Source organism: Natrix helvetica, assembly GCF_964273705.1.
Source record: "Natrix helvetica genome assembly, chromosome: 2".
NCBI lineage: Eukaryota > Metazoa > Chordata > Lepidosauria > Squamata > Natricidae > Natrix > Natrix helvetica.
This window is the reverse complement of record NC_138552.1, coordinates 139,598,541-139,611,761: the sequence shown is the minus strand read 5'-3', so window position 1 is coordinate 139,611,761 and position 13,221 is coordinate 139,598,541. Positions and strand designations below refer to the sequence as shown.

Genomic DNA, 13,221 nt, shown 5'->3' with positions numbered 1-13,221 from the left:
AGGGGGCGGTCTAAAAATCTAAGAAATAAAATAAAATAAATTAGTTATGTAAGAATCTGAAATTCCTAACCAGTTTTAATTATTCATCCATTTATTCGTAATATGACTATCTATTTACTTAGAAACTAGAATCAGTAGCTTCCATGGAACTTAACTCCAGAAAAAGTGAGATGAAAAATTAAAAAGATGTTATGAATAAAATATCTTTTCACTAAAAAGTAAATGTTTTAAGTAAATTAATTATATGGCTTAATGATTAGAGGATCACTCTCTTGCATATATAAAAAATTCCCATTATGAAAAATTGATCATTCTAATAGAACTGCAAAAATATATTTAAAAAATCAGGCTGCCTCATGTAAAAACCCAAGTAAATATTGCTGCTTTAAAGTTACGTCATCTTTGTAATTAATATAATTGTACATATATGTATGACTTGTGGGGTATGTTGTTGTGAAACTTTGCAACATTATCATTTGTTGCTTACAAGCAAGCAAATGATTTTGATTTCATTTTTCTAAGGTGACTTTTATATTCTTTCCATGCATATGACATTCAGAAATTACGTTTACAAAATGTAGATACCTTCCTGTCATATTTTTAATTAATTTAATTTTTCAAATTTATTCCTCTTATCCTGGTAGAATAACCTCTCTTAGGATGAGGGTTAAGCACACTTACTTCCTTGTGCACAATTTTCCCCTTTCCTTCATGGAGCATTCCAAATATATTCTACCCCAGGGGTATCAAACACAAAGTCAACCACAGTCTTGATGCCGCCCTCAGTGAAATTGAGTTTGACATCCCTTTTCTACACAATCCCCTACTCTAGGACACTGCAGCAGAAATTGGGTGAATGAGGAAATGATGGAAGAAGTATCTATCCCACTCTTCTACCTGTACGCGGACACCAGCGGATACAAACCTTAGATGCTATTCTAGTTCTACTCAAGTTCAACCTGTTATGTAGAGATATCCTTAACTTCAAATAATAAAAAATGCAAAAGAACAACTTACTAGGTTCTTCAGTTTGGCATAATGTGTCACTGGTGCATTCTGCTTCTGCTAACATATTCATTAGAGTACTTGGTAATTTTGGGCTCCATTTTTTCCTGGTGTCAGGTGACTCGGTATGTATTTCATTTATCTGGCCAGCTGAGGAAAAAATGTTTCATTGTTTATACAGGTAGTCCATGACAGGTAAACCATTTGTTTAGTGACTGTTCAAAATTATGACACTGAAAAAAGTTACTTATGACTGTTTTCACACTTACAATCATTATAATATCTCTGGTACCGTAATAAAAATTCGGACGCTTAGCAATTGGCATATATTTATGATGGTTGCAGTGTTCTGGTGTCACATGAGCGCAAGCAAAGTCAATGAAGTAGCCAGATTGACTTTACAACCATGTTACTAACTTAACTGCAGTGATTTATTTAACAACTGTGAGAAGTAGGGTCACATCATGGGACAGAATTCATTGAACAGCTGGTTTGCCTAGCAATGGAAATTTTGGGCTCAGTTGTCATAGGTCAAGGACTACCTGTATTTTGAAAAAAATTATATAGATTTGATCCTCTTTGTGATACATTTCTATTTTTCTTCATCCCTCCTTTTTCTTTTGCTCCTGAAAATTAACTGAATTATCCTCCAACCAAGATTATATGTCCTAGATTAATGACTGACCGTTTAGTTATGTTATGACAGATTCAAACTTACATATGATCCATCCTTGAAGTTATAACTGTCGTAATCCTCCCTTATGGCCACATGATTGCATTTCGGATGCTTGGCAACCAGCTTGTATTTATAACCGGTTGCAGTGTCCCACAGACATCTGTAATATTTTGCTGGATTTGCTTAATGATCAAGTTCACTTCACCATTTGATTCATTTAAAGGCCACAGTGATTTGCTTTAGGACCATTGTAAAAACAGACAAGAGTCTGGTGACATGATGACCTGCTTAATGACCACAATGATATACAACCAAAATTCTGGACTCAATTGTGGTCATTGATAATTACTAGTAGTAGACATTAATTTGTTGATGAGACAAAATCAATTATCTAGGCTATGGAAAACCACAGCGATAGTTCATGAGATTACCTCAAGAAGCCGTGTGTAATGTATGACAACATGGGAGACAGAAGTACTCCTGAAGTCATCATTTCATGTTATGCAGAATTGTTGGGCCCTGGACCAGATTCAGTGTCTCCTTGCACCAGGAGGAAGACTCTCAATCATAGAAATGTTCTCCCTAGTAGAACAATTTGTAATAACTTTCTCTCATTGGAACTCTTAGTCATCCTTCCCATATTGTTCTATAGAATTCCACAAATCTTTGCAACAGATTTTTGGGAGAGCAAAAATGCCCATGGGAAAACAGGAGGTAGATAAATTGTTTGATTTCTCCTCTTTTGCAAGTGAGAAAAGGATACTTTTATCACTGAGTGACAAATTTCATACTTCTACTCCTGTTCTCCTTGGTACTCTACCACAAATGTTACCAAACTATTTTTCTTAAATTAGTATGTATCATTATTAGACTGTATTAACTGGTTTTGTGCTTCAGTTTGAGGTAAAGTGGACAGAATATGATGTAATAAAATATTGTTTTATACTTCTCTGGATAGTATTTTTGAAGCAAAAGAATTGAAAAAGCAAACATATTGAGTTGGGAATAATTAGGAAAACAATGAACATGTTAATGTTGCCAACATCTTATTTAAAGGATGAATACTTCATAGCAAAAGCACTTAAGACTTCACAGTCCTTTATTTTCTGAGCAGTTTACAGAGTCAGCCTATTGCCCCCAACAATCTGGGTCCTCATCTTATCAAACTCAGAAGGATGGAAGGCTGAGTCAACCTTGAGCCGGTCAGAATCAAACTACTGGCAGAATTAGCCTGCAATGCTGCATTCTAACCACTGCGCCACTATGGCTCTTATATCTTGAAAACTACTGAAATAATAGTTCAGATCAGAACAGAAAGCTAAGGTCTATCGCACTGCATTTCTGAAGATATAATGAACACATTTTATTTAAAACAAAATAAAATATTTCAGAAAGGTCACCTTCATCCATAGTATTCCATACAGATGTGATATCTGCATTTTCTAAGAGATTCAGTAGTGTCTGTGGAGTTGAAATTTGCCAATGTTTTCTTTCGTTTATCACATCTTCATTGTCAACTTCTAAGGAGAAAAATCTTTATTATTTTTTTTCTGAAAGGAGACAATAGTGATGATAACTATAGCTTATTCATGCATTATCTACAGGTAATCCTTAACTTATAACAGTTCATTTAGTATCCATTCAAAGTTGCAATGGCACTAAAAGTGACATGACTTTTTCACATTTATGACTGTTGCAGCATCCCCATGGTCACAAGATCAAAATTCAGACTGTTAGTAACTGACTCATATTTTATAATGGTCATGTGATCATCTTTTGCGACCTTCTGACAACCAAAGCAGAGGTGCTATTCAGCCAGTTCTGACCAGTTCTGGTGAACTGGTAGCAGAAATTTTGAGTAGTTCGGAGAACCAGCAAATACCACCTCTGGCTAGCCCCGCCCCTGATCTATTCGCTGCCTCCCAAGTCCCAGCTGATCGGCTGGATCTTCTTTTGTTGCCCTGCATAGGGGAACGAAGCTGGAAAGCAGGTAAATGGGGTGGGGAGGAAATGGGGATTTTGCAGTATCCTTCACTCAGGAGTGGGGAGGGAATGGGGATTTTGCCGTATCCTTCCCCTGCCATGTCCACCACACCACACCCACAGAACTGGTAGTAAACAAATTTGAATCCCACCACTGCAGCAAAGTCCATGGCAAGGTCACATTCATTTAACAATTGCATTACTAACTTAACAACTGCAGTGATTCTTAGCAACTGTGGCAAGAAAGGTCATAAAATGGAGCAAAACTCACTTAACAAATGTCTCTCTTAGCAACATAAATTTTGCACTCAGTTGGGGTCATAAGTCGAGGACTATCTGTATTTCATCTAGGTTGTGTTTTTTTTTTTTTGAAGAAGTCTTATGATAAAATTTTGTTTAAAAGCTATTACAGTTATGGACTAAATAATTGCCCTAAAAGTAACACACATTTTTCTCAACACATTATGAAGATGATCAAATACAGATTGCAGTTTCTGTATGACCAACCTAGATGTGACATTCTGCAGTAGGAAAGTGAGTCAGTTCTCAAAAATGTATATTTATTAAGAAATAGAAATCTGATATGGAGAAATGCAACTATTTAATAATAAGAACATGATTATTTATTGACAGGTTAATCAACTTTCTATGTCGGTCCATCTGTCCAAAAAACTGGCTAGCAAGCCTAAGAGAAATTACTATTAAAAACACAAACAAAACCTAAGTTGCAGCCCCTGTAAAAATAAGAGTTTCCCCTGTAGCCTACATGCACCAAAGCTTCATTAATTATCATCTGAGCTTGAAGAAAGAGCCAGGCCTTCATAGGCTTTCAAAAGCCAAGTAAGGTTAGGATTGTCCATAGCTCTGGGGTGAGGGGAGCTGTTCCAAAGGACAGGCATCATGGCAGACAAAGCATATTTTCTAAGATCTGTTAGGTGACTTTTTTTTTCACTAAGGGAACCCAGAACATGGGAATGGAGGCAGAAACCATGAGGTACTTGGTAGTCCCACAAGTAACCTGGTTCCATGGCATGCAGGCTTTTAAGGTCACCACCAGGCCAATCACGTTCCCAGCAACTTTCCCCCCAAAACTGTCCAATACTGCTGGGTCAAGCAATGGCTTCTTAAGGAATAGATAGACCACAGCCTCCTTCAAGGCCAGAAGAATCACACCCTCCTGCAAAGAGGTATTTGCCACTGCTTGAAACCAGCTACATATAACTTCCTGGGTAGCTAAGACCTACCAGGAGAGACACGAATCTAACATACAGATGGAAAGATGCAACATCCTCTTCGTCAGAAAATAGAGTGGGGGGGGGGTTATTGAATTTATCTCCCCCCCTTTTTTGTTACTGTTTGTAAGCTGCCTAGAGATGCTATGAGTGAGTAGGAAGCTATATAAATGTTCTAAAATAAATACCAGTACATACATACATACATGCATACGCAAACCAAGCCCAAGTAATCAAAAAAGACTGGGCCGCAGTCATCTACTGAAAATCAACATAGTTGGAGCCTAACTGCGAGTAGATCCCAATGATTTTATCGGACCGATAACAATGTTAATAATTTCAAGCAGCATACCCATCCTCCAATGCCATAATTCCTTCTCCAGTTTTTTCTTAAGGTTTTCTCCATGTTCAAAAGTCAGTGTTTCATTAAGTTCATCATGCGGCTGAAATCAAACATACACAAAAATCTGTTTTGAAAAAATTAACTTACATTCTTGGGGGGGGGGGGGGGGAGATGTTGAAGCAAAAGCACTGAAATAGTATCAGAACCAGACAAATCAAGTTACCAAATAAGGGAAAGGTTCCCCCTGCACATGGTGCTAGTTATTCCTGACTCTAGTGGGCGGTGTTCATCTCTTTCAAAGCTAAAGAGCCAGCGCTGTCCGAAGGCATCTCGGTGGTCATGTGGCCGGCATGACTAAATGCCGAAGGCACATGCGATGCTGTTACCTTCCCACCAAAGGTGGTTCCTAGTTTTCTATTTGCATTTTTACATGCTTTCGAACTGTTAGATTCGCAGAAGCTGGGACAAGTAACGGGAGCTCATTCCATTACGCAGCCCTAGGGATTCGACCTGCCGATCTTTCTGATCAACAAGCTCAGCATCTTAGCCACTGAGCCACCTTATCATGTATTATATATCAATTAAATTATAATATCATCTATTATATGCTTTTCACTGAGACATTAACTGAAATAGCACATAATCTCTCTTCAAATTTTTATGAGAAGAAAGAAATTTCATAGAATGTCATATTTTCTGTCAATCATTTTGAGAATCTCTTTTTGATAGAAATCATAACGACCCAAAAGTTTATATGTGCCAATCTGCACATTTTCTGCACAGAAATCATAATGGAAATATATGGCGTAACTAAAAAAGTCTATGTAGTAATACTTTCTATTTTATTATATGTGGAGTTTTTTAATATTCGGTGAGTGTCGTCCAGGGGATTATAAAGCAACTAATTGGGTTGTGCATCAATCTAGACTCCAAAAGGAAAACGTGATTCATAATGAAATATGACTAGATGGATATAGATGGACTAATAGATCCCCCATCACAACCTGTGCTTCCTTCCCATCCCATCTTTTAATTATAATTATGTATACTTTCAATTATAAAGTTGTATTCTTATTGTTATGGTTTTATGGCTTTTAATGTTGTAAGCTGCCCAGGACTGATAGGCGGAGAAAGAAAGAAAGAAAGAAAGAAAGAGAAAGAATGGAAGGAAGGAAGGAAGGAAGGAAGGAAGGAAGGAAGAGGGAGGGAGGGATGGAGGGAGGAAAATTTTCCTCCTTAAATCACACACGTTTCCTGTAGTCAGAGCAGAGCAATGGTGGGTTTCAATTTATTTTACTACCTGTTCACTCGTGCGCGCTCGCCTGACGCTTCTGCGCATGCAGAGCCTCCTGCCATCACCATTACCGGTTCATCCGATCCAGGGCGAACTGGCAGAAACCCACCCCTAGAGCAGAGCCCTAATAACTCCATAGTTGTTGTTTTTTTACATTTTGTATTGAAATATCAATCGGTTATGCTTGCTTTAACTAAAATTGCTACGGCAGAGATGTTTCAAATGAAAATTAAATACCAGGAGTTCAGTTCTGTCGGCAATTTTGCGCCCGCGTGAGTGAAGCAAGCACAGGTGCTGTCACTCACCTGTGTGCATTTGCACTTAAATAGGTCTGTGCATGCACAACACACTAAAAAAAGAAAATAAATGCAATTTATGCAATGAAAATTGTTCTGCGCATGCGCAGAACCAAAAATCAAGATGGCGTCGTAGGAGAACCGGTTCAGGGGTGTGGCAGGCCATCAAACTACTACCAGTTTGGCAGAACCAGTCCGAACCGGTAGGAACCCATCATTGGCCATGATGAAAGGTTATACAAAGCTATACATAAAGAGCAGAACCAGGAGTCAAGCATAAGTCAGGCCAGAGGGAAATTTCAATAATTAGCCCTTGAAATATACCTTTCCTAAAAGTAAGATGCAACAATAAGAGATTGTGACAGAGGAATATTGATGGTAATATCTTCTCCTATTGGAATATAAAAAATTGGTAGGAAGATTAGAAGATCTGGACCAAGAGAAAAAAAATACTGACAGAGGCACGGCGGCTGATCCTTTGTTATTTTCAGGCTGGCCCCATGGGCCAAATTTAAGCACACACCCCCAGGCCAGATCTAGCCCACGGGCCTTGAGTTTGACACCCCTGCTGTATAACCTCAATTTCTTTAAAAAGAGAACACTGTAATTATCACATAATTTTTACATAGGCAGGAAATCTTCATGCACAGAGTGATCGTCATTAACAATCTTATCATTACATGCAAATACAGGTAAGCCTTGACTTACAACAGTTCATTTAGTAACCACTGAAAATTATAACAGCACCGAAAAATGAGAGTTATGACTGTTTTTCACAGTTACAACCTTTGCATCATCTCCAAGATCATGTGTGATCAAAATTCAGATGCTAGACAACTGGTTCATATTTATGACCGTTGCTGTGTCCCAAGGTCATGAGATCACCTTTTGCGACCTTCTGACAAAGTCAATGGAAAATCCAGATTCACTTAACGACTGGGTTACAAACTTATCAACTACAGTGATTCACTTAACAATTGTGGCAGGAAAGGTTGTAAAAGGAGGCAAAGCTCACTTAAATGTCTCATTTAACTACAAATGTTAAGTGAACTTTGGGCTTAATTGTGGTCGTAAATTGAGGACTACCTGTATAATTATAGGTAATTATAATTATACCTCATTTTCTTCCTGGATGTTTTTCTCATCTGCTGCATCATCTGTTAAATCAACCTGAAACTTTACACCTCCCTGAAAAATAAAATGCAGAAACATATAACTGAGAGAAATGATCATTCCTCTTATACTATTGAGCATAGCAACATAAAAAATGCAGTCATTTTTTCCTCTGGGAAGATGGAAGAAGAAAATTAAGTAAAAAGAACAACAAACAAGGGATTCCTTTACTTTGCTGAGATGTCCATGATAGCAAAATGAAAGAAAAAGATCCCTTGTTCTTCATTCTTTTATGTTTAAAGATTCTGATACTAATATTCCAGTTGAAATGATATACGTAATACAAAGGTGGCATTATTATTATATATAGATATGCAGAGGTGGTATTCAACAGGTTCTGACCAGTTCTGGAGAGCCAGTAGCAGAAATTTTGAGTAGTTCGGAGAACCGGTAAATGCCACCTCTGACTGCCCCTGCCCCCATCTACTCTCTGCCTCCCAAGTTCCAGCTGATCAGGAAGGAATGGGGATTTTTCAGTAACCTTCCCCTGGAGTGGGGACGGAATGGAGATTTTACAGTATCCTTCCCCTGCCACGCCCACCAAGCCACACCCACCAAGCCACCCCACGCCGACAAAACTGGTAGTAAAAATGGTTGAATCCCACTACTGTAGATATGTATAAATTGAACCTTTGCTTTCTGTTGTACTTCTGGGTTGTTCTTCTCCTGCCATCTCTGCAGTCCAATTTGTTTCAAGTTTTGTTCCATGTCCTGGGGAAAAAAAAAGAGGGGAAAAAAGCAAATTGTACACAACTATTTTCACTAAAAAGATACATTAATAGGCAACCAAAAACAATAACAAGACTCATAGATGGGCAGAAGGGATCTTTTCTAATGCTAAACTGTTCTACAGAATCATTTAATAATACTTTAGTACAGGGTGGCAGAGCATAAATCAGGATTTATTATTACAAGAATGGGCAGTGTGATAGATGTGATGACCTAATATTACAGGCATGGCATCAGAAACCTCCCAAACTCAAGACTCAATATTTTTTACTTGTTTCAGCTGATGAGATGTTTAAGGGATAAAACATGTGCCTTTAGCTTTTCCATTGCTTAATCAAATCACAGCAATCCTAAAAACCTGAACTCTTCTCCCCAATTTTGAAAGGTTTAAACAAACAGAGTGGATCTTTTTACAAGGAGCATGAAATTAATTTTACTCTTTAACCTCCAAACTTGAAAGTAGCAAAAAAGAATCCAAGATTCTTAGTCTGCCCAGTCTTGTGATATCATGTCATCTGGCCATGTGCCCAAAGTCCTAAACAGGAGCCAAGGTCACCCCTCCAGAAAGACACAACTCTATCCTAGTAGATTTCTGATTATTTGCTGTAGATGGAAGGGGTTGTTTTCAACCACCAGTTTTTTAACAATTATTTCCGAATCTGTTAGCAGTCTTAATCTGTGTTAATTTTGATGTAAATTTGTATTTTCAAGTTATCCCAGTATATGCCACATGCAATATTTTTATAATAGCTTGGATGGGTGGATGGACAGACAGACAAAAAGGTACAACTAACTTAAATGTACACTTTTCAATTTAAAAAAAATTAAACAAGTATACGTATATCTGGTGGAAATTACAATAAAATCATTTATTTGTACTTTTATTTTATTCAAACAAAAATAGAGCTCGTCCCGTTAATGAAGACACTACAATAAACTGGGGAAAAAAGATTGTACCAAATCCAAAAGTGCTGATACCTGGCCTGGTTCATTTCTTTCTTCATAATTAGTATCAGGAACAGACTGGTCCTCACTCTTTCCCTGTTTCACAATATAGGTTTTTTCCCTTAGGATTTTATTTTCCTTTAAGACAACAGTCATAAACATAACATGTTTTAGGTTCAGCAGATGGATCTTAAGTATAATCATTAAAACTTTCTTCTATATGAAAATACTGCCAATGAAGTTTTACTGTGTCATAACAAAAAATAAATAAATGATTACAGAAAACAGCATTAAAATATGGATTTCCACCCAAATAATATTCAAATATATTTCTAAACTTGTGGAGTATTTGCATTAAAGCAATCTACACTTAGGACTATGTAAAGTAACTTTAACTCTGGAACTTCTAAGGAAGAAATGGTAAACAGAAGATGGTTCCGCTGAGGGCAGAAAGGACTACCCCAGTGGATGAAGAACCAGTGAATGAACTGACTTTTCACAATTTCTTTCTGGAGAAGGAGTGGATTTGGATCACCCATAAGTGCTCCAGACACTTGCTTCTCAGGAGGAGACACAAAATAGTGGTCTCCAGTGGGTTTAAAACTCTGGGAGATGAGGTAATACCATCATAGCTCAAGCCATGGTTTGGAACCTACAAAAGGACACAAGATTTGTATATTTCCTTTCTTAATCACTTTTGGAAATTGGTTGTTTAACTGCTTTTAAGATATTAGGAACTTTAAAAAGGAGGTTTTGTGTGGGGGAGGTTATGAAAAAGAGAATTCTTAGAAGCTGGATAAGTTTACCCATGCAACCCAGAAACAAAGCTTCCATAAATATGATAGGGTAAAAAAGTTGAGATCCCTCCCTCTATATGAATGTAAGATGAAAAATTATTTTGTTTTTTTTCCCCCAAGAAACTTTCAGTCTTTTTCAACTTAAGAAGACAACTTTTTAATTTATTACGTTAAAGATTCTTATGATCACAGAAAAACAAGTATAACAATCGTATACCAGTAGCACCTGTTACTAACCATAATGATACCCAAATCACATAAACACAATGATAAAGCATATAAATGCAATAATATCCAAATATCCTGGCACGAGTAATTAAGTTACAGCATTTATATGAATGACATCATATGCATATTTTGTCATCTGATACGCTTGACCCTTCCTCAGCCAATCATGAGGTACACATTAGCCCTGCATTTGAAAGAAGTGTTTCAAATTATATGTTAGTCTGAATAAATCTTCTTTGGAGCTTTGAAATAGCCACATCTTTTGCAAGGCTTGAACAGTTGCTCCAAGAACTGTTCCTGGCTCTCTCAACAAGGGTATGTGTTCTGACCCCCCCTCTTTCTCCACACCAAAACACTCCGAGCCAAAGATATTTTACAAGATTTATTGACAGACAGACAGGTCCTTGGCAGTAAACCAACACAGATAAGCCTTAATAACAACCTGGCACTGATAAGCAGTAGCAGCAATCCAGCCTGCCACGCTCACAAGACTGTACTCCCACATTAGTTGATGCGTTGACTTCTGCAAAAGGCGTGTGCACAAGCAGTCCTTTTATAGTCTGGAGAGGAGTCTAATTACCATCAGCCGAGTGCAATTACCTCCTGTAACTGCGCAATTGTTCCTGACGCCTATTAGCTCGTCGGTAACGAGCATCCAACAACAACTTACTGCTGACATCTGACTCACTGTCCCTTGTCTCCTCCCCACTGCTCCAAGGCATGACACCAGGAGCACACTCCCTTTGGCTTTCACCACTGCTCCATGCCTCAGGCGCCTCCTGGTGGCCAACCAGCCTCTCTGATCCCTGCTCGGAGTCGGAACCCTGTCCAGGGTCCTCCACATCCTCCAGAGCTGACTCATAGGGACCCTCGCTGTCGGAGTCTGGTGGCAGCTCCAACGGCTCCTGCTGGGCCACAACAGATATGCATACACAGCGACTCTGTTTTGTACAGTCTTATCACAGTTGTTGTTGTCTATGGATGCACACCCATATTCAAAACAGCAGGAACAGCTTTTGAAACATCTATGCTAAGTCTTGCAACTTTTTTTAATGCTTTGAAGAAAAATCTGCTGTTTGGGCTAATATGCTTTGAAAATCATCAGATTCCAATGCTTTCCACAGCCCATCAAGCAACCATTTTGTGTAAAGAATTTCACGGTACCTTAAGTGCTTTAACACGAATTTCATTTACTTCACTCTGGTACTGTTGGCGAATTTCATGCAGCTGCTTCAGATACTCCTGCATAAAGTTATTGGACTTGAACAAAATGTATCTTTAGAAACAATTCTTAATATAAAAGAAAATATGCATTAAAAAGGCTATCTTATGGAAGTTAATTCAAAACTAAGTCCCACAAAGAATTAGCTTCCCAGAAGTGTAAGAATTGAACTACAACTTTATGGAGACATGTAGGAAATGAATATCGGTATTATAGAGGCATACTTGTTTTTTACATTTTCTACTGTGAGCACACTATAATCTGGTTTGTACCATTTTTAAAATCCCTGTAACATTTCAAATTATAAATAGCTGTATAGTTTTTGTACGATTTTCTCATTTAACAATGGAATTGTATTTTGTTATGGATTAAGAGAAGTTGAATATAAATTATATTTTAATGTTTTAAAAATGAGGGAACCATTTTTAATTGATTACAGGAGTTGTACAGTTGCCCATCTCATAAAATATCAGCTAGCTCACAACAATCCATATAAACAAAGTTAAAAAAAATCCTCTTCCCCTAAGAACCAAAGCAAACAGGTTGTTTCTTTATTCCAATAGCCCTTTTAAAGATATTTTGAATTTAATTTGAGATGTATCTTTGTAATGCATGTTTAGTCTAATTCAATCTTCCATCTAAGACTGTAAAAAATACAGACACTATATGTGTATAAAACACTATTACCCTCTTGCCTGTGGGCTAGATCTTGAGAATTTAAAAGCCTATATGCTGTTTTGTTGCCTAACAAAAAATTGCTTTACTATGGATTGTATAATTTTTCTTATGGCGAATTTTTCTTATGGCTAGAACTGGCTGCCCGCAAAGGAACTCCCCAGACTTGTTTTGATGAGCGCAAGGCGACTGACGGTAGTTTGCGCCGGCCGCACCCGCTCAAACTATTGTCAGTCGCCCCGTGTTCAGCAAAGCAAGCCTGGGGAGGTCCTTTGTGGGCAGCCAGTCCTAGCCGCTTGCGCCTGGCGCTGCGCGTGAAGTGAACCCCCAAAGCCCCCGCCGTCACTAGAATAACTGCTGCTGCCGCCTCCTCTTCCTCCTCCAACAGCACCACCACATTTGCTGTCCGGTGCTGTGGTTAAAGTGAACCCCCAAAGCCCCCGCCGCCACTAGAATAACTGCTGCCGCCGCCTCCTCCTCCAACAGCACCAGTACATTTGCTGCTTGACGCTGCGGCGGAGGTGAAGCCACCAAAGCTCCCGCTGGTGCCCCTGCCCATGGCAGCGGCGCCTCCCCCTCCACTCGGAGCACCTGAGCTTGGCCCCGCATTACCCCTGCCACCT

At 38.5% G+C, this 13,221-nt stretch overlaps 1 protein-coding gene across 7 annotated transcripts in view; it reads right to left on the bottom strand.

The window, feature by feature from the left end:
* NEK5 (NIMA related kinase 5) overlaps positions 1-13,221 on the bottom strand; it is a 39,954-nt gene that overhangs the window by 5,283 nt on the left and 21,450 nt on the right. For 6 of the 7 annotated variants that reach the window (XM_081943526.1, XM_081943524.1, XM_081943530.1 and 3 more), the window contains exons 15-21: positions 11,866-11,943; positions 9,710-9,814; positions 8,633-8,713; positions 7,946-8,017; positions 5,249-5,339; positions 3,082-3,201; positions 1,018-1,155 (exon numbers count right to left, since the gene is read on the bottom strand). In XM_081943526.1, the coding sequence (XP_081799652.1) occupies positions 1,018-1,155; positions 3,082-3,201; positions 5,249-5,339; positions 7,946-8,017; positions 8,633-8,713; positions 9,710-9,814; positions 11,866-11,943 (685 nt within the window). The remainder of the gene's footprint in view (positions 1-1,017; positions 1,156-3,081; positions 3,202-5,248; positions 5,340-7,945; positions 8,018-8,632; positions 8,714-9,709; positions 9,815-11,865; positions 11,944-13,221) is intronic. The other variant, XM_081943525.1, reaches the window with a different exon arrangement.